Source organism: Pteropus alecto, unplaced genomic scaffold (genome assembly GCF_000325575.1).
Source record: "Pteropus alecto unplaced genomic scaffold, ASM32557v1 scaffold33, whole genome shotgun sequence".
Taxonomy (NCBI): Eukaryota; Metazoa; Chordata; class Mammalia; order Chiroptera; family Pteropodidae; genus Pteropus; species Pteropus alecto.
In genome coordinates, this window is record NW_006435762.1 from 3,065,943 (window position 1) to 3,088,760 (window position 22,818).

General features: G+C 33.4%; 1 protein-coding gene and 1 pseudogene across 4 annotated transcripts in view; both read left to right on the plus strand.

Moving 5' to 3' along the window:
• Positions 1 to 22,818, plus strand: part of PRKCI (protein kinase C iota) — a 65,215-nt gene that overhangs the window by 11,678 nt on the left and 30,719 nt on the right. For 3 of the 4 annotated variants that reach the window (XM_006910824.3, XM_025046063.1, XM_025046062.1), the window contains 4 exons: positions 1,513 to 1,634; positions 18,041 to 18,130; positions 19,766 to 19,816; positions 22,576 to 22,661. In XM_006910824.3, the coding sequence (XP_006910886.1) occupies positions 1,513 to 1,634; positions 18,041 to 18,130; positions 19,766 to 19,816; positions 22,576 to 22,661 (349 nt within the window). Of the gene's footprint in view, positions 1 to 1,512; positions 1,635 to 17,560; positions 17,625 to 18,040; positions 18,131 to 19,765; positions 19,817 to 22,575; positions 22,662 to 22,818 lie in introns of those variants that run through there. The other variant, XM_025046064.1, reaches the window with a different exon arrangement.
• Positions 6,183 to 6,301, plus strand: LOC112479055 (annotated as a pseudogene).

Sequence of the window (22,818 nt, forward strand, 5' to 3'; positions counted from 1 at the left end):
GAATGTCTTGTGATTGAAGACAAAAAGAGAATTAAGTGTTCAGAATAGTAGAAAGAGTCAGGGAAACATACTATTATGAAAGCCAAGCAAGAAGGTTCTAAGAGCTAGGAGCAGAAATATCTATGAGATGCTTAGGAAGAGAATGATTATCAAGAAAAAGCCATTCAATTTCTATGCTTGGCTCTCTGCTTACCTTTAATAGCCCCTAAGACTGCACATGTGACTTTTTTTGCAGATGACTAAAAATTTTAATTTATTTCCTGCTCTATGTTCCAACTAACCCATGTTTGTTCATAGTTCCTAACTCGGTATAATTTCTTTCCTTCAACAAATATTTATCCTGTACCCATTGCGTGCTAGGCACTGCATTGGCCACTAGGAATAAAATGAACAAAACAAAATCTCCACTTTCACCAAGTTTACATTCTAGCAAGGATAGGTGGTCTACTAGAAACATAGGTTTGTCTTTCTGGTAGTAGAACAGGTAGGTCGCAGAGGTAGCCAGGGCCGGTACACAGGGCCTTGTAGACTGCTAGGGACTTGGGATTTTACTCTGCTTGAGAGACAAAAGACATTTGAAAAGTTTAAAATGGGAAAGTTGTAAATTGCGTTGATTTTGTAAAACCCTTAGAACAGAGTCTGACACATAGAGATCATTATATAAATTAGTCATTCATTTGACTTATCTTTGGAAGGATGACTGTGGCTGGCTACTGTGTGATTAGATCATAGGGAGTCTTCTTATAGCTCCTTGGAGGACACCCCAGGCTTCTGCTCTAAAACATTTTGTTGAAATTTTAAATTTTATAGTGAATAAATAGCTAGCTGCTAGTTGGACTTGTTTAAATACTGTTGCTTACACATTTATGTCTAGTCTTATGTTTTTTGGGTATGAATCATATTTAAAACCAATTTTGGCAAATGGGAATTATTTTGGAAAAGGGTAAAAATTAAGGTGTGAAATCTAAAAACAATTCCGTACAAAGCGGTTGACATTCTGATGGATGGCTAATCTGTGGAAGTTAAGGCTGAGGAAGAAGACATGACAGATCTTTGTCAAATTATTAAAGGGCCATTTCTTGGACAAAAGGTAGACTTTTAGATGAGGGGAGATCTGGAAGTAATGATTGGAACAGTTTTCCATTAAATATGAGGCAGAGCTTATCAATAATAGTGATATTCATTGAAAGAGTGCAGTGCCTTACAAAAGAGTGATCTTCTGAGAACTAATATTAAAGCAAAGATGGGACTACCTACCATCTCTTAGAGGAATTAGGGTGGATTTCTTGAGTGAGAGAGATTAAATTAAGGTGTCTCAGAAATTCACTAGTTTTTAAAGCATTACTTAATACCGATATTTTATTTTTTACTTTATAGTGATAGTTTACTGGAAGAAACAGTTGATGCACACACAGAATAGCTGAAGTCCATCATATTGTCAGGCGTTCGGTAATGTGTAGAGTGTTATTAGTTTTAATCATTGTCAAACTTAAAATTCTCTTTCTTTTTCAGGGATATCATGATAACACATTTTGAACCTTCAATCTCCTTTGAGGGCCTTTGCGGTGAGGTTCGAGACATGTGTTCTTTTGACAATGAACAGCTTTTCACTATGAAATGGATAGATGAGGAAGGTGAGTGGTAAAGAGAGGGCTGCCTGTGTAAGCATTTGATTTAGGATACTATTCTGTCATTTGTGTTTAAAACATAAAGTTTCTAATTAAGGGGCAAAAGGTATATTAGAAATTTAATGTCATTCTTGTTTTTCTTTAAGAATTTAATTGAAAGAGTACCAAAGAGCGCAATCTCTGTTTTGTCCTTTTTACCCTAAAATAGTGAAATCAAATGACTTTTTTCCAGCAATAGTAAACGTCTCATCATAGTGTAATATTTTACTTTAATTTTGAATATGTCTTATATTTTAAGAGACTTTCAGTAATTTGATAGTAATTTACTGAATATTACTTTTAAAAAATATTATGAAATAAAAGTAATTGTGACAAACACTGTTTCAAAGATGGCGGCGAAAACTCCATACCTTAGTGAGTTGTATTCAGAAAACATTTATTGACTATCTGTGTGCTAAGGATAGGTATTTTCTGTCCTCAAGCTCACAATCTCATAGAGAGACAAACGTGAATAACAAATGAGGTAAGTTAAACATTAATGCATAGAAGCCTTGGAATACAAAAGGAGCAGCAACTATGTATGCCTGAAATATCTGTGATATTTGGACTAAACCTATAACAAAGAGTAAAAGTTTTTGAAGTGGAAGAGGTGAGGGGAAAACCATTTACGATGAAGAATAAGATATAAAAAAGGCACAGTGGTATGAAGAACAGTAATTCACTAAATCTGAAGTATGGGGAGTGGTGAGGTATGAATTTGGCCTGGATCCTTCCCACTCAAAGTGTGGTCTGTGGAACTTAATAGAAAGGGTACTCTCAGGCCCATCACAGACTGCTGAATTAGAATCTCTAGTTTATCAGGGTCTACAGGTGAGTTGCATGAATACTGAAGGTTGAGAAGCATAGGATTCGATTCCTGAAGAGTTTGCAGACCACATTAGACTTTATTTTACACGGTGGAATGTCAGTGTAGTTAAAAGTTACCCTAAATATACTAGTTTTGTATAATGGTTTTTTATTGTCATATGAATGGAATTTCATTTTAAGGAATGTTGTTATAATATTTAGCTCAATATGGGGGCCATTTCTATGTTCTCTGATATAAGAGCCCTGGAAAGATACTATCCCAGCTCTAAGCAATAGGTAAATTAAATCTATTTTCATTTTTTAAAGTCATTTTTTAAAGTTTCTCTAAAGTAATCTATGTTCACTGTGTGTGGCGGCGGGGCGGGGGGTGGGGGCAGGGGGAAATAGTCCATGAAATTTAAAAAGAAGTCTTTTGTTCTTTCTCTTCTCCTCCCTCACTAATTACAGTCCTAAGAGGAAACCACTGGTAAAAATTTATACATTCTGGGTATTTTCAGTACATATACAAACATTCTTGTTTGTGTATGCTATTTATAAGCACATTTCTTTTTACACAAAGAATTGTATATAAACCGTTAAGCAATATTTTCCTTTTATATTGTGTATTGGACAATTTTTATTTCAGTGTGCATCAGTTTGCATCATCACCTTTATAACACTGCATAGTATTCCATATTGTAAATATTTCATGATTTATTTATTTAATCCCTTATTGATGTACATTTGGACTTTTTCCAGTTTTTTGCTACTATGAGCAGTATATAATGAACATTTTTTATGTAATTTTGTGCTATTGTGTGGGATTCTGTTTAGTAAATTTGCAGAATATGCACATTGTAAATTTGGTAGCTAGTGATAATTTGCTTTCAAAAAAAGTTAAACCAATTTATGGCACAACTATATTGCCCTTATCAGCCTCTCAGATATTGTGAGTCCTTGACATTTTCTGAAATCTAATAAGTGAAATGCTAGCTTGGTATTTTAACTTTTGCATTATTTAAGAGTAAGACTGAGTATCTTCATCTATTCAACTACTTTTTGACCTACTGTATCGCAAGGTTAGCTTACATATTATTATAAATGGTGTGGATATCTTATAGTATGTCTTCAGCCTAAAAATGAGACTGTATAATTTAGCAGAGTGCATAGAATATAGTTGGCATCAATAAACTGAATCTTATCATGAGCCAATGTTATTTTCATTTTAATCCTGTTCTGATCATTTCATGCTATTTATTTGCTATTTAAGGTTTTTGTAATCAGTGGTTTTCAAACTGTAGTGCACATAAGAATCACTAGATAGTGCATTTTATTAAAAGAAATTGGTTTAGAGACAGTCCATTTAAAAATATTATAGTACCATTATACTTTGAATTATCTTTGCCTGGAGAGTTCTGTCCCCAGATTGTCACATGGCTATCTCTTGTCATTCAGGTCTTAAATGTCATGTCCTCCAAGAAGACTTTTACCTCTATTCACATTGGCTCTTATTTGTATGATGGAATGTAAGCTTGAGAGCAAAAGTCTTGTCTTTCACCATGGACCACCAATGCCTAGAGCAGAACTCAATAATAGTATACTCAAAAAATATTGGGAATTGTACAAAGGCTAGTAGCAAGCCTTTTCTCAGATTAGTTTTATGTCTGTTATTGAAGATTTAAGCATGGGGAGTTTTGGTTCATTCTATTTTTCTTCAGCAATAGCATATTTTAATTAACAGATTCAGGTAGTAAATTATCTGATGAAACGGTCTAATCCTTTTATAATGCTATTCATAGTTCTGTCTCTCTAAATAGCTACTAAGTGTCCTAATTTTCTAGGGAAAGCAAAACTGTAGCCTTTGCCTCATGCAAGTAAAAGATTAAACTTTCCATTAAGATCTATTGATTCCCATGTGATCCTTCTTACCCTTTTTAATTGTTACCGGTCTTTTCTTAATTTTAGACATAGAGAGATAGTTGTAATTATTTTTAAATTCCTTGCAATTATTTTTCAGTTGTAATTTTGTCACCTTCATTTTTAGCCATAAAGGCATTAGGACTTCCTTATCAAGAGAAAATATTTTCTCTAGGATCAATGCAAGACAGAACTATAATTTTATTTCTCTAGTTTATGAGAAATGCTGTTCTAGAAGCTAAACATTTAATTATGGGATTTTATGTTAGAGCAAATAAAAATTATGAGCTTACTTCATTCCTTTAAACAGATTTCGTGACTACCGCCCTTTTTCCTTGTGTTCAAAACCAGTTTTACTCATTTGTTTTGATTCGCTTGTGGAAAAACTGGTTTGCTTAATGTAACTAAAGATTTTAGGATGAATAGAAATGTTCTAACAATCATACCCCCTTTCTCATATGCTAGGCAGAGAATGATAAATGTGACTTTTTAATTCATCATGTTTTAATTGTGACTGTTTTTCTTTATACTTTTGGTATTTACAACCTAAAAGTATTTTCTAAATTTCTAATTTTATAAATTTCTAATTTATTCAGAATCTGATTACCTGGTTTAAATTTAACTGTGTTTCTTTTCTGTCATTTCTCTTTTACTAGAAAGTAGCCTTTGGATATTTTGTTTCTTATTAAAGTTTTTTTTTATTAAGAATAGTACAGGTTTTTGTTATAAAAATATTGATTTGTTTGAAGGAAAAAGTATCTTCAGGAATCCTCAGATCCCTAGAAATAGCTGCTGTAAACAAATTGATGATGTCTTTTTCTGTGAGTATACAACTAGAAGGGACAGGGTAACAATTTTTTCTTTCTTATAAATAGACTGATATTGTACAAGCTGTTATTTAAACCTGCTTTTTCACTTAATGTGTCGCAGATATTTTTACACATCAGTCCGTGTAGATTTATCTTGCTCCTCTTGAATGTCATGTATTATATAACATGGTCATACCCTAATTTATTTAACCAGTTCCTTTTTGATGAATATTTGGATTGTTTGCAGTCTAACTATCAAAAATATTGATTCAGAGACTGTTTTTGAGCATATATTTTTTGGGGCACCTGTATTGTATTTTCCGTAAGGTAAATACCCTGAAATGAAATGTGTCCTTGATGATAGGTGGTACCAAAATGACCTCCAAAAATATTGTACCTTTTTTATTCATTCACCCATAGCATATGTGAGGGAAAAAAAGTTGAAAATGTACATGATTTTCGGAGAGTAGGAGAAGGTATTATTTGGATATAGTTCTTTAATTCATTTCCTGTTGGTTTCAGTAAGTGAGATTCAGCGAAATTGAATATGAATATAAGCATTCTTTACCATAAAGAGTATGGAGTGTTTTTGAATCCTAGGAAGGTTGAACTTCCTTACTCGCATTATAGACTCTGATGTGTTCATAGGGGGCCAGATTGAATGCCAAAATGTAACAAAACCATACTTAGGATGGTAAGAAACAGACTTCTCTTATGTGATATTTTCCAAACATCTTTAGTCTGGTTTAATTTTAGCTGATGTATTAAAAACTAAAATAGCAAATCATTCTTCATACTTTTTCTTATCATCCAACACTATACAACCATGGTAATAATGTCAGAAAAAAATGGTGAAGGGAAAACTTTTTGATTAAATGTATATTCAGTGTTATTTCAGTTGCTTATTGCTGTATTATTTAAAATTTCCAGGCTCCAAACCTGGAAATTTTACAATGAAAATCAATATCAATAAGAAAAGCTAGTCTACAGCCATGCCACCCCGAACAAGCTTGATCCTGTCTGATCTCAGAAGCTAAGCAGGGTCGGGCCTGGTTAGTACTTGGATGGGAGACCACTTAGGAAAACCAGGTGCTGTAGATGTAAAAATGAATGAATGAATGAATGAATGAATAAATAAATAAATAAATAAGGTAAGGAAGGAGAGAGGGAGGGAGGAAGAGAGGAAGAAAGACTAAGTAACCCTGAGCAGTTCTCATTTTGTAACCGATGTTTTCTTTCTGCTTAGAGAACTTCCTGTAACATTTCTTGTAGTGGAGGTTTGCTGGCGATGAATTCTTTCAGGTTTTTCAGATTTTTATTTCACCTTAAAAATGGCTTTATTGAGGTATAATTGACATACAACAAACTACGCATATTAAAAGTGTTTGATTTATGAGTTTTCATGCTCAGGAAACTATCACCACAAGCAAGATAGAGAACATAGCCACCATCCCAAAACACATTTCCTTAACTTTGCAGTTCCTCACTCCTGCCCCTCCATCCCAGGCAGCTACTGATCTGTTTCTGTCACTATAGATTAGTTCGCATTTTCCAAAGTTTTATGGGAATGGAATCATACAGTGTGTTCCTGTATCTCCCACCACTCTCTCCCTCCACTCCCCCTCGTTTGGCTTCTTTTACTCAGCATAATTATTAATATATGGGTTGTGTGTATTAGTTTATTTCTTTTTTTTTTTGCTAAGTTGTATTTCATCATGTGGATGTACCACAATTTGTTTATCCATTCATCTGTCAATGGACATTGAGATTGTTTCCAGTTTTTGGCTATGGTACTCATGTACAAGTCTTTGTGTGGATATATATTATAGAAGTGGATCATGTGGTAGGTATATATGCTTGCTTTTTATAATATAGGAAAAGAAAAATTTGGAAAAGAGAGGAAGTGGGGTACTGTACCCCAGGCACATTCTCAGACAGATGTTTTTTAGAAAGGAGTTTATATGGAAGTTAAGGATCTGGAAATTGATCCTTTTTTAAAACTGTCTGTGCTCGGTGGTCCCTGGAAAGTCTTCCTGCACGCCCTGGAAAGTCTTCTCATTCAGTGCACTTTCTAGTACCCCATGTAGAAGACAGCTGATTTAGAGAAGTCCCCAAGAACTTCTTTTAGTTCTGGGGTCTGCCCCTCCTTTGTGCTCCAGACATTCTGCCCAGTAATTGGTGGCTGCTACCATTTATACCTCAGGCTGTGTAGATGTCAGAGAGGCAAAGAGATCAGACTGGGGCCCATCTGGGAGAAACCCTTTGCAGTGGTGAGGTGGGGATGGGTTGAGAAGTGAATCAAGAGAGGGTATAGAAGCCTGATAGGGACCAGGGCTCCCAGACCGCAGCTTATGCTCTGGTTTCTTGGAAGGTCTGTCCTTGTTGGCATCCCCTTCTCTTCCCTAAGAGGCAACTACTATCATAGGATACCTTTATAATCCAAACTATTCTTTTACTCTCATCCCTTCGTCCCTAGGCAACCACTGCTCTGCTTTCTGTTACTATTCTATGTATATAAATGACAAAGTATAGTGATTTTATGTGCTTTTAAATTCATATAAATGGCATTATTCAGCACATAATTGTGTAAGTTCCCTTTTTTCTCTGGGGATTATGTCTTGAGTTCTGTTCATGTGGAATGAACACTGGTATACTCCCTTTTTTAAATTCTTTTTTGTCATTATGATATATATATAACATAAAATTTACCATTTTAACTTTTTTAAGTGTATAATTCAGTGGCATTAAGCACATTCACAGTGTTATACAACCATCCTGGTTACCCAGTTCCAGAATTTTTTCATCATCCAAACAGAAACTCTATACCCGTTAAAAACTCCTCATCCCCTCTCTGCTAGCTCCTGGGAGCCTCTCTTATACTTTTTTTGTCATTATGAATTTCTCTATGACTTTGTCTCTAGAGCACCTTTGGTTTTGAAAGATAATTAATTTTCTGGGGTAAATAATTTTACCCAGGTTGACATTTTTTTTTTTTTCATTCAGTGCACTTTCTTCTTGCTTACATTGTTTCTGATGCAAAATCTGTCAACTATCTTTGTATCTCTAAACGTAGTGTATCTCTTTGACTGCTTTTAAGATTTTTCTTTTTATCACTGGTTTTATGCAATTTGATAATGATAGACCTTTAATTTTCTTCATGTTTCTTGTCTTAAGATTTGTTGATCCATGAGTTTCTAGTTTTTATTGAATTTGGAAAATTTTTGGTCATTATCTCTAAAAAAAGTTTTTTCTGTCATCAGATCCCTCCTTCATAGACTCCAGTTACGTGTATATTAGGCCTCTTGAAGTTGTCATAAATCTCAGTAATGCTCTGTTCTTTTTTATGTTTTTTTTTTCTTTTTCTCTGCATTTCTTTTTGGATAGTTTTATTGTTGTTAATTTGAGTTCATTAATCTTTTCTTCTACAATGTCTAATCATCCGTTATTACCATCTAATGTAATTTTCATTTCAGACATTAGAGTTTTTATTTCTAGACATTCAGTTTGTCTTTTAAAATATTTTCTGTGTTTATGTAACATGCTCAATACATCTAGTTTCTTGAACATATTGGATATAATTTTTAATGTCCATGTCTATTCTTTGTTCTATGTCAGTTAAGGGTTTCAAGTGATTGATTTTTTTTCTCCTGTTAAGGGTCACATTTTCCTGCTTCTTCACATGCCTTGTTATATTTTATTAGGTTCTAGACATTTTGACTTTTGCCTTATTGTGTGTTGAATATATTTGAATTCTTGTTAACATTTCTGAGTTTCGTTCTGGGATGCATTTAAGTTACTTGGAAACAGTTAATTTTTTGTTTCTTGATTTCCAATATGCTAAACCACTTTTTTCATTTATTTTGTCTATTTTTTTTTAAGCTGGAATGTTAAATCCAGTTCCTATTACTCCATCTTTTCCAGAAGTAGAAGTTGAGAATGGGCAGCTTCATAGGATAGCTGATACTTCTGTAACCACTGATTTCCACTTTCCAGAAAAATAAAGCGAGAAGTCAGAAATTCATTACTTTTGTGATTGGGCCCAATGTTGAAAGGATTATCACCTAAACACCATAGCATTCTTGGAAAATTTTTACAAATCTATATTTTAAGCAATAGAATAGGGAGTACAGTGACTTTCACAAGTGGTATATAGTCTTCTGGACCCAGTATCCAGAGGCAGGGTGGCAGTTGGAAGGTCCTGGAGGGAACAGACAGTGAGTCTGAAAATCTAACATCAAGGAGAGAGGAGTGTGGGGGCGCTATCTCAGGCAAATGTTAAAGGTTGCCAATTGTGGTTTTAGGCTGTGTTGATTCTTTCCAATGTGGGGCACTGAATTCAGTCATATGCTAAGATATCTAATATAACTAGTGTTATATATGTTTCATGTTGTGCATATTGTCAGATTATCTCATAAATAATTAGATCTTGCATAGACCCCAAACACTTTGAGGTCTAATGCTCTACTTCTGTCTTTTTATAGATGAGAAGAAAATATAGGTGTATTGAAAAAAGGTCAGTTCTTGGGAATGCAAGTTGGTACAGCCACTATGGAAAAAGTTTGGAGGTTCCTCAAAAAAATAAAAATAGAACTACCTTTTGACCCCTCAATTGCACTTCTGGGTATTTATCCAAAGAAAACCAAAACAATAATTCATAAAGATTTATGTACCCCTGTGTTCATGGCAGCACTATTCACAATAGCCAAAATATGGAATCAACCTAAGTGCCCATCAATAGACAATTGGATGAAGAAGTAATGGTACATATATACAATGGAATATTACTCACCCATTAAAAAATGAAATCATATCATTTGCAATGACATGAATGGACCTAGAGGGTATTACGTTAAGTGAAATAAGTCAGACAGAGAAAGACAAATACCATATGATTTCATTTATATGTGGAATCTAAGGAACAAAATAAATGAACAAACAAAATGAAAACAGACAGGTACAAAGTACAATCTGGTGATTGCCAGATTTGTTGGGGTTGAGGGGCTGGTTGAAAAAGGTGAAGGGATTAAGAAGTACAAATTAGTAGTTAAGAACAGTCATGGGGATGGGGAGTACAGCATAGGGAATATAGTTAATAATATTATAATGGCTGTGCATAATCAGGGGATCACTTTGTTAATTATATAAATGTCTAACCATTGTGTTGTATACCTGAAACTAATGCAAAAAAATAAATAAAAAGGAAAAAGACCAGTTCTTCTGGTTAATATACAGATTTCATTACCTTGAAATTTACTGAATTAAGCAGACCTCACTCTAGGTATATGCCTGTTTTAGAATGTGAATTTGGACTTTAGTAATAGAGTCGGCCTTCAGAAATAGCTTTCTTCTCATCTTTGCTTCATGATGACTCTCCATGGAAGGTTTTACTTTTGAGTTATGTACCCTGCTTTATCAGGCATTAAACAGTTGGCTCAGAAAGGTAATACTAGAACCAAAGACATTCAGTCTAATAAAAACAAAATAGATTTGAATATACGTAATGTCAGTGATTAACACTTATTTTCACACTTCCTTGTGGGCATTCAGAAGTATCAGTCTCTAGGTACATGTTGAAAGCAAGTGCTTGACTTGACCTACATTTCAACCAACAGCAAGTAGATAATAGTCTGGCAAAAGGTAATAGCTAACAAAAAGGAAAAATTGATTTTTAAAAAACATGGTTACAATGATACCTTTCACAGTAGTTAATTCCATTTATAGCTTTTTATCAACGTGCATTAAAGCCACACCTATAATGGACCAAGCATACTGTGAGTCATTTTAAATATATGATCTTTAGTTTTCTCATCATGTTTGCAATGTAGGTAATACTCCTGTGTTTACATAGACAAAAACTGAAGCTCAAAGAAGTAATTTCCCTCAAGTCATACAGAGAGATGGGATCTGGAGCCTGGGAGCGAGCCTGGGTGTAAAGTACTATAGGACACCTCTTTGAGAGATTTTTGATGCTCCTTTTTTAAAGGCCTGACTGAGGCATTTCCTGAGAACATTATTTATATAACATTTATTTACATTACACACAGCCTTGTAATCTATGGCTGATTTTTCCTTTTGTTCCAGAAGCACAGAACCGTATAATAAAGGTTGATATGAATTGGGAATATGACGTCGTTCTCCAGGGCACACAACTCCTTAAAGGTTTTTCCAGGCTTTTTACTATTACTGTAAATGCTAGTTAAGAATTTAATATTAAGTCAACTTTAAAACAGGAAACTGTAAAAACTCCATCCATAATCCCATCATCCTGATGCAGAACCATGTTTATTTTTTGTTTTTCAGGGTTTTTTTTAAAAATAAGTTTATTTATTTTCATTAGTTTCAAGTATACAGTACATTGGTTAGACATTAATATAGTTTATAAAACAATCCCCCTAATTGCTCCTTCTCTCTTCTGGTTTTCTACCTAGCCAACATATTAATGCTAACTGCATTCCCTATGCCATGCTCCCCACCTCCGTGACCATCTATCCACCACTAATTTGTATTTCTTTAACCCTTCACTCAATTGTTCCAGGCCCTCAACCCCCTCCCCTCTCTCCGTTACCAAATTGTCCACTATATTTGCGAGTCTATTTTTTGATTAGTTTGTTCTTTTTGTTCCTTAGATTCCACATATAAGTGAAATCATATGGTATTTATCTTTCTCTGTCTGACTTATTTCACTCAGCATAATAACCTCTAGGTCCATCCATTTTGTTGCAAATGGTAGGATTTCATTTTTTTTTAATGGCTTTATCCAGTCGTCTATTGAGGGGCATTTAGGTTGCTTCCATATCTTGGCTATTGTAAATTGTGCTGCCACAAATATTGAGGTGCATAGATCTTTACGAATTATTGTTTCGGTTTTCTTTGGATAAATACCCAGAAGTGCAATTGCTGTGTCAGAAGGTATATCTATTGTTAATTTTTTGAGAAACCTCCAGATGGTGTTCTATAGTGGTCGTTAGAACAGTGGCTATTTTTCATAGAGCCTTATAATCTTTTCAACAATCTTTTCTAAATTTAGTTGTTCATTTTATATGTATTTTGTATGTTTCTTTTGTGCTATTTTGTGTTTATTTCTGAAGTACTTTTCCATTAAGATGCTCCCAGCCCATAACAGATAGTATTTAATCGGTTTTTGTATCCTTTTTTGTTTTTCTGCAATTAAGGAAATCAAAGACCATTTTAAAGAAGTGGTTTACCTGAGATTGCTCAGAAAGTGGGGTTTTTTGATTCACAGACTACTGCAGTAAATTCATCCTAATTGCAGGAGTCACTTGAATTGTGGAAATCGGTTTGTTGGGTGTTGAATTTGCTTCAGTCTTTTTAGGCTTTTTGGAAAAATTTGTAGAAATACCCTATTAGGACATGAAAATCAGCCAGTGAGTCTAGGGAAAATTGGATTTAATGTTTAAATTTTTAAAAATCAAGATGCCCAAAAATAAAAAAAATAAAAAAATTTAAAAAAAGATGCGTATAAAGCATGCATTGGTATGTGTGTGTACAGAGATAGATACATATGTAGATATCCATATATGCATATGTACATATACATATGCAGACATGCGAATGATATGTATGTTTCTCATTGTTTAGAAAACATTGTGAAGTGAGCTTACATGTATTTGCCATCATGGACTCAGTTTCTTTACCTGGAAAATTGAAAATGAAGTGTTCAGATTCATTCTATTTCTAGATTCTTCCAATATTTCATTATTTGGAATTAATTTAGTCAACTGGCTTATTCTAACTCAGATGATATTTGTACACTCAATGAAGTATGAAATTTTTATTCTTTTTGTATTCCTTTTCTATTTTTTAACCTTGGCGTACACTTAATGTACTTCTATAGAAGCAAAAGTTTTTCAAAACCTGTGTCAAAAACAAAATGTAAATATATTATCTTTCACTTTCATATGTGTGGCAAAATACAAGAAACATGCATAGCTGAAAAAGTGAGTCTTTTTAAATGGATTATTTCTTTAAGGCAAGGCAAAACAGACTTTGCTTTTGGACTAGAGTGTTAGTTTTATTATCAGACTCATAAAAATGCTGCAGTAAATATTTTTAAAAACAGCTTTATCGAGATATAATTTATCCCTGAAAGTGTACAATTCAGTGGTTTTTGGTATATTCAGAGTTGTGCAACCATCAGCACAATTTTAGAACATTATCATCACCCCAAAAAGAAAGCCCATGCTCATTAGCAGTCACTGCCTGTTTCCCCCTAAGTCCCTCTCTTCCATAGTTCCCACATTTGGGACAACTGATCTACTTCTCTCTTCTATAGATTTGCCTAATCTAGAGATGTCATATAAGGTATTAGTATTTATTCATTTTTTTAATGGCTGAATAATACTCCATTGTATGGACATACCACATTTTATTTACCAGTTGATGAATTTTTCAGTTATTTCTACTTTTTGGCTATTATGAATAATGCTGCTGTGAACATATAGTTAGAACTATTTGTGTGGATATATGTTTTAATTTCTCTTGGGTATATACCTAAAAGTGGAATTGCTAGGTCAAATGGAACTATGTTTAACCTTTCGAGTAACTACCAGACTGTTTCAGCACCATTTTACATTCCCATCAGCAGTACGTGAAGACTCTAGTTTCTCTACATTCTTACCAAAATCGATTATTTTCAGTGTGCTGCGTTTTGATCCAAAAATGGTATATCTGTGCAATCTCTTTGAATCATATCTTTCCTTTTTATAGATAATACTCAATCAGAAAGTATATTGAACGAAAACATTTCATCCACAGTAAAGCATAAAAATAGTTATTTTTTAAATCAAGGAATAAAATTTAATGATATATATAGAAACCTTATAAAGAAAATAAACAAAAATAATTCGGTTCATAAACAAAATTTGAATGAATGGTGTTGGGGAGAAGCAACATGTAAAAGGTAAAAATGTGAAGTCCCTACTCATCAATCTATAAAAAACACAATCCCACCCAAAATTCTAATAGGATTTTTTTTAAAAAAACAATTTTATCTGGAGAAAAAAATGCTCAAGGATAAACAGGAAAATTCTGAAAAAAAGAAATGTGAAGAGGGAAAACTTTTCCTGATTCTTTATGTCAAAAAACACCCTAAGCACGGATATAAGAATAGTAACAACTGAGAGAAAATATCTGCAGCGTTTACAAAGGATTGTTCTCTCTAATATAAAATATGTAAAAGAGAAATACATGAAAAATCTATTTAAAGAGGTATAAATAACTAATTCAGAAATAACAAAAAAGCTCAGGGATCACTAATCAAGTAACAAAGATTTAAAAATAAGATGTCAGTTATCACCTATCAGATTGGAAAATATTTAAAATTTAATAATTACCTGTAGGGAGCTAGGAAAGATACATTATCGGTTGAGCGTATATGTCATAACCTTTTTGGAGTTACTGTTATTCCAAATTTTGAGATAATTGTCAAATATTGGGCACACTTTGAATCAATTATACTTATAGAAAATCATTATGGGAAGTTATTCAAACTCACAAATATTTCAGTTCAAGAATATTTACTATATAATTCACCAATAAAAAGCGCCTAAGTACCTAATATATGCTACAACATGGATGAACCTTAAAAATATTCTAAGTAAAAAAAAAGCCACACATTAAACACCACATATTGTATAATTCTATTTGTATAAAATGTCTAGAAAAGGCAAATCTAGAGTCTAAAAGTAAATTAGTGGTTACCTAGGCCTGGCAGCTGGAGGAGAGGCTGAGGGGAAATGCTGAGTGACTGCTAACAGGTAAGGAGTTTTTTGAGGGAGAGCTGGTGAAAACGTTCTAAAATTGATTAAGGTGGTAGCTGCACCGCCCTTTGAACATACAGCCATTGAACTGTAAACTTCAAATGGGTAAATTGAATGCTATGTTAATTATATCTTAAAGCTGTAATTAAAAAATTAGATTACATTTAGCATTTAAAAAAATATACGAAATACTACCTCCTTAGGTAAGGCTTTCAGAAGAGGTGGCATTTGTCTTGGATCTTGTAAGATTCACAGAATTTCAAGATTCAACTTGAAAGATGGTGGGAAAGATGGTAGCAAATAACAGATCACTTCAAAGCTTAGTGACTTAAAAAAAAAACCCCACCGTTTTATGTTATAGTCTCTCACACTTCTGAATTGACTGGCCCTGCTGGCCTCATTTGAGCTCTCTCATGCAGTGGCAATCAGATAGCAGCTGGATCTGGAGTCATAGGGAGGCACACCTGGGATGCTGGCATAGTTGGATCTCTCTCCCTCTCTGTACTCTCAGGGTTTCTACTCTCTATGGTTTCTTCTTATTGTCTTTACCACAGAGGTAGCTGAACTTCCTACATGGTGGCTTAGGGCTCTCAAAAGCACAAAAAGCAAAAGGTGCCAGACTTATTTAAGGTTGAGACCTAGAACTGATACAGTACCACTTCGTGGCTTTTTCTTAGTTAATGTAGTAGTCATAGCCAGTCCCAGTGCACATTGTTGTGCAACCATCACCACCATCTCCAGAACTTTTTTATCTTCTCACGCTGAAACTCTGTACCCATTAAACAGTAACTCCTCATTCTTCCCTCCCACCATTTTGCTTTCTGTTTCTATGAATTTCACTAAGCACCATATATAAGTAGAATCATACAATATTTGTCTTTTTGCAAGTGGTTCATTTCACTTAGCATAATGTTTTTAAGATTTCTTTGCATTGTAATATGTGTCAGAATTTCCTTTTTAAGGCTGAATAGTATTCCTTTGTATGTATATACTACATTTTGTTTATCCATTCATCTGTCAATGGACACTTGGATTGCTTCTATCTTATGTCTATTGTGAATAATGCTGCTATGTACATGGGGATACAAATATCTTTTAGAGTCACCACTTTAACTTATTTCGGATATATACCCAGAAGTGGACTTGCTGGACCATATGGTAATTTTATTTAACATTCCTACCAACAGTACACAAGAGTTCCAGTTTCTTCACTTCCTTGCCCATACTTGTTATTTTCTTTTTTCTCTTTTTCAGTAATAGTCATCTTATGGGTGTGAAGTGGAATTTCATTGATTTGCCTTTTTCTAATGATTAATGATATTGAGCATCTTTTCATGTGTTTATTGGCCCTTTTTATGTCTTTAGAGAAAAAAGGTTCAACTTCATTTTTTGCATATGGTTATGTTTGGATATTTTATAGTGAATTTTTTGTTTTTATAGATTTATATAATGGTATTGTGATTACATTAAGAGATTTTTATCTAGAGTTATATTTGCTGAAAATGATACTGTGGAGGGGGATAAGTGAGTATGCAAGTGAAACAAGGTTTTGTTATATATTTGAAAATTTCCAAAATAAAAATTTAAAAAGAAGAATTGGTAAACCAGGAGAATGGTGTTTTAGAAGCCTAGACACAGTTTCTGTAGTCAGTCAGTGGGCAACTTTGTTAGATGCTGTAGAGAGGTCAACTAGAATTAAGAAAAGATGCTATTGATTTCAGCAGCTGTTTTAGAAGAGTGAAGTAAAACCTGATAGCAGAATGTTGAGAAATACACGGGAGACAGGAACATGGAGAAAGCAGTGTGGGATCACTCCTGATGTCAAGGAAAGTTGTTTTTAATAAGTCTAAAAGGTTACAAACCTGTAATTAAGAAAAGAAAAAAGTATGAAGTGAAAAATCAAGGACCATATTGCTTTTACTTCCCCTTCTTCTCACCCATCCCCTCCAGTTTAGGCCCACAGTTTACTCTTTAAGATGTGTGGCTACTGAGCGAATGGAATGGCAATTGAGTAGGAGAGAGATTTTTGAGAGGGAAACTCAAACATGCCTTTGCCTGAGAAGATCCAGTAGAAAGAAAGCAAAAATAAAAATGAAACTGAGGAGGACTTAATGGAATAATACCCAGAGAAGACAGAAGAAAGTAGGGATTCAGTGGGCAAGTTAGAGAAAAAACAGGCATTCATTTCTTTGAGACAACAGGAAAGGAAATGACTTCATTTTTCTCTCAAGTGGTAGACCAAATTCTTTGCTGAGAGTAATAGAGGTTATAACAAGGTTGGTGGCATCTAATGTGTGGTAACATTTGGTATAAGTACAGCAATGAGCAAAAGAATGACAGTGTGGAGGACCCAGCTCAGGCCTCAACTATGCTCAAAATGACTTTTTCATTGAGGAATGCCATCCCACAGGGAGATGTGTCATCTTATTGATTGCCAAGAATGACTCAGTTTTTTGGCTGGTTGACTATAAGGAAGGTGTTTCTTCCTTCCCCCCTCTATGTGTAAGCTGACTAAAAATATACATTCATATTTAAAAGCAGCTCAAATAGGACAGCGCTTCAGTCCAGAGTTCTTTATTAGCTGTACTTCCTTTCTGTGAGTCTCTTGAGTAGGCTCTCGGGGGAAGGGAGAATTTGACAATACGGTTAGTTACATGGAGAGCTCTAATAGACCATATTGTGGCAATGGAACAAAGGAAAGAGGCAACAGAAAGCTTGTCCCTGCCCATTAGTCATATTGCAGTGACAATCTAAAATGTGGTCAGTGGTAGATTCTGTTTGCTATATTTGGAATATACACATTATTGAGAATTAAATGGTTTTATATGTACAAAATTTGGTATCTGTGAACCTTGTAATATTCTGTAGAAATAGAAATGGAAATTATATTATCTACTTTAGAGAATAGAATTGTCTAAATAAATATCTAAAGAGTTGTCCTTGTCAAATATTTCTCCCTTTATATATAACTTTTTTCCTCAAGATTTTATGTAATGGAAATTGTTTACTAAGCATCACATTTAGAGGATTTTAAAAGTGAGCTTTACTTTTTATTTTGTAGGAGACCCATGTACAGTATCATCTCAGCTGGAGTTAGAAGAAGCCTTTAGACTTTATGAGCTAAACAAGGACTCTGAACTCTTGATTCATGGTAAAGGGGTAGTCATTTCTTACTCTTCTAGAGCAATATATTTTTTTTAAATAGCCCTGTATTCTTGACCATTGTAAAACATAATCCTGATGTTATTTTCTTAATCTCTATTTCTCATTGCTATATAATTGTCCTTATTTAGTAGTTTCTCAATTGCGAGAGAAGGTAAAATCAATCAGCTTCTTATAATCTTGGAATATTTGTTATTTGTGTATGCCTTTTTGGATATTAAAGTGTGATCATCGAACAGTGTTTTCATAGCAAAGTTTAGGGTAGAATTTAAGAATCGAAAGCCTAGTTACATCTGTCATCCCTACGCAGTTTTGCAATGTATGCAAATAATGATCTCCAAAGATAAGGTATCTTAAAAGTCCTTTATTTTGTTGAAGGGTTAACAGTGAAATTATTTACACAGTTCTTACAGGTATTACTGTGTTAAATGTCTGCACATCTGAAAGGTAGGTGGTAGTATAGAGAAAAAACCTAAATTCAGCCATCATGTACATTGTAGACCCGGGTTGTAAATCTAGGTGTTCTGATTCCAAATCTGTGTTCTTTTAATTCGGCTGTGCTACCCCTCAGATTTTTATGTCATGTAGCACTTAATGTACTGTATTTAATTGCAATATATTGGCAATATTTTATGGGAGCTTTATGAGACCAGACCTAGGGAACTCTTTAAAACTTGAAACAGATACAAATCTCCCATAAGTATAATGAATGATTTTAATGCCTTGTATAATTCACTTATATTTTTCTATACAGTATTTTTTTTAAACAGTAGTTTGATTTCTTTTCTTCCTTTAGAATTTGGCATAGTGACTCCCCAAGGGATCTTTAATCTAATTCGTTAAGATCTTAGCAGAACTTTACAAGTCTTCCATTTTTTGGATCATGTCTTTCTAAATAAAGCTATAATGAATGTTTAAAGAAATGAGTGATCAATTAAAACCAGTTTAAGCTTTGTTGCTTTCAGTATTTTGTCACAGATCTGTTTTCAGAGGTTAGCTTACATTCTGGCATACTCTGTGCTCTTTATTAAACCATGTCCTTTTGTGTATCAAGGACTACAAATAGTTGACTAGACGTTCTTAAACATACAATTTCTTTATATTCTATCTCTTTATAAAAATGGCCTGAATTTGTTTGTTTACAAATATATAGTTCTAAGATAAAACTTACATTTTTGGACTTGGGTACTCTTTCCAGTGTTAATTTATTCCTAAGTTTAGCATACATTTTTTAAAAACTGTACTGGTTTATGTTCATGCTTATATATATTTTATAACTTAATTTTAATTCTTCATTGCAGTAAACTTGTCACTACAATAAGGATTTAAGGAACTAGTTCTTAATGATTTCTCTAAGGACAAAAAAAATCAATTAGTGACATAACAGGGATTGGAATGAGTAATTTGAGCTTCTAATATGTTATTTATAGATGTTCATTTTCATAAAACTTCTTTTAGGTGGCCCTGGTAAAGTGGGTCTCTTTAAAAAGTAATACTGATCATATGCTAAATATCTTGTGTCAAGCGAGGGTAAGGTTGAAATTTGGGTCAATTTTTTGATATTTGAATTCTGTGTAATTTGCATGTTTTAAACATGTATTGATTTTAGTTTATTTTCTTTCAGTCTTTCCTTGCGTACCAGAACGTCCTGGAATGCCCTGTCCAGGAGAAGATAGTGAGTGTTTACATACTTCATAACTTTGAATAAAGTTGTTTACGATACAGTGGCACAAGTCAGAGAAGTCAGAAATAGAATTTTTAATTCATTTGATTTTGTTTCCATTCTTCAATCTCATTTGAATATAATAGCAACTGCCTAACGTCTCCTTTTGCCAAATCAAAATCAGGCAGTTGTTACAACTTACTGACATAATTGTCTATTATGCATTTGAAGGGAAAATTAAATTAATTTTAGGTCATGTTTTTCCCTAGTCTTTAATTTTGGGAATTTTCAAAGCTATAAAGAGGTTGAAACAATGTTAAAAACAAAAATACCCATATGTTGTTCTTTGCCTAGATTCACCAGTTTTTAACATTTTTGTTTGCTTTAACTCTATATCTGTGCACGCAAATGCATACATTTGTATACATAACAAACACATTTGTTTTATATTTTTGCTGTACATTTAAGAGTAAGTAACTGACATGACACTTTACAAACTTAAGCGTGAGTCCTTAGGAATTGTTACGGGATTTTCTTTTGAATGTCTAAGCTAGTAAGTAAGTAATGAATGAATCGAAAGAGTCAAACAGTTATTTAGTCTGATGTAATTTAAGTATGCAAACTTGTATATGATCATAAGTTATTGCTTTTGCTATATGGTATAATTTATTAGTTGTGGATATTAAGCAACTCATTTTTATTTGTGTTTTCTGCACATATCCATGACTTTAAAAGTAATTGTGGTGTTTTGCTTTGAATTAAGTGAAATAGTTCTAAACTTTCAATTCTATGACTCTTCATGCAACTTGGTGAAAAGAGAAAATTAAAAACTTTGAGCGTTTGTATATGGAGTTGAATGGGGGCCATATACTATATCGGAAGGTGGGGAACTATAAGGAATAGGTAGAACTCTGAAGCAACAGTGAAAATTTTAGGTTTGTATTCAGCTAGGAATATTTTGCTGTAGTTCCAGTGGCGGCTGGGTTTAAGCCAGTATAGGCTGCCTTCAAAGAACTGTTGGAGAAGCAAGCTATTCTCCCGTTGGCCAACCCAGAGTTTTAAAAGACTTGCCATTGTAGCAGATCTTGGCTTGAGTCCCATCGCCAGATCTATTATGGGTCTGTAGCACACTTCCCAGATAAAATATTATTTCCTAACTTTTCATTGTATTTCATGCCCATTTTTCCTCTTTAAATTTTGCTGATGGAATTTTGACACTACTCCTTCCCCAGCATGACAAATATTACCAAACTCTAGTGCATGAGGAGAAATCAGTAGCCATTAATGTGGTTTCTGGGCTCTTTTAATTCGTAGGAAACATTAACATGTTTAAGATATATCAAGTTTTAGTTCATGAAAGCTTCTGAAATAAGATGTTCTTTTAGGTGAAGATATTATTAATAGTAACTTTCTGCTTTGGTTACTCCTAACAGAATAAATAATTAAAAATAAAAGCATCTATATTTAAAGTTGTGTATTATACTATCTCAAGATTTCTTATTCAGAGAATTTCAACTGGTCTTTTCTAAATTTTAAATAGTAAACTCAGTGTTACATTTGCTTTAAAATGAGTTTACAAACCTAATGGAATCTTTCCACATTATTAACTGTTACAGTGGAATATTACTATTAATATCTAATAGACTGTGTGTGTGTGTAAAATAATGATTGACTTAACCAAAATTACACAGATGGTCTAGATTTAATTTTTATGGAATTTCTTTGTTTAGGAAAAGTATTAATATAAAAACCATTTGATGGAAGGTTATTGAAGAAGAGAATATCTTGTGTGGTTATAAAATGACCCTGAGACATCTGTAAGAGTACTTACAAAAAGGAAAGGTACCTTTACAATGAAGAAAACTAGGAATCACTGCCTTTTAACAGAGTGAACACTAGGAGTGGGAGTCGGTAATATGACATTTATGCATCTCTTGATGTAATGTGATAAGAAATACACATCGCCTATGTATTATTTTTACCAAATAATAATACCAACTCTAATGAGGAAACTGACAAATCCAGAATGTAGGACACAAGACAACTGCCTAAACTAAAAAAAGTCAACATCTTGAAAACAAACAACAAATAAGGCAGAATGAATGTTTTAGCATACATTAAAGAGACAAAAATGGTATAGCATCAAAATGCAATGCCTGAATCTTGATTGGATCCCGTAAGGAACATGAAAGCTATGAATGATACTTTGAAGGCAGTTGGGGAAATTTGCATATGAACCATATATCAGGTAATATTGAATTCATTTTAATTTTCTAAGACATGGTAGTACTACTGTTCATAAATAGAATTAGAGGGAATGAACTTAATCTCAGGCAGTGGACACTTAGGTATTTAAGGGTGAAGTGTTATGTTGTTTGCAACTTACTTTTAAATGATCCAAATAAAAAAGTATATTAAAAAGAGAAGAAAGCAAAATGTGGCAAAATGTCAGTCATTGCTAAATCTTGATGAAGTTTAGTGTTCTGTTTTTTCAACTCTTCTGTGGGTTTAAAATTTTTTCAGAATTAAAATTTGGGGGAAAATGAACAAACAGAAAAGCAGTAATAGTTGTTCAAACATTTGTATTCCATGGGCTTTATTTATTTTCATCTAGTCCCTGAAGGAATGTTTTGTTTTTTCACTTTCAGGTTTTTACCTGTATTTATTTTTTTCTTGCAATGAATATCATGAAAAAAAAAATCACAGACTTAATTATAATAAAATGGCTTTTATTCACACTTGCTCTTTTTTAACTTTTAATCTCTCTTCAGAATCCATCTACCGCAGAGGTGCACGCCGATGGAGAAAGCTTTATTGTGCAAATGGCCACACTTTTCAAGCCAAGCGTTTCAACAGGGTAAACCTTGGTTTGTTGAATGTGGATAATTTGAGACAACTATTTTTTTCCTCTACTGTAAAAGAAAGGTAGTCTTGTTCTTTCCTTTTAAAGGGATAAGTTGGGTTACCTAACATTCCCAGTTACCTGTTTTCTTGAGGTAATTTTTAATAGCATC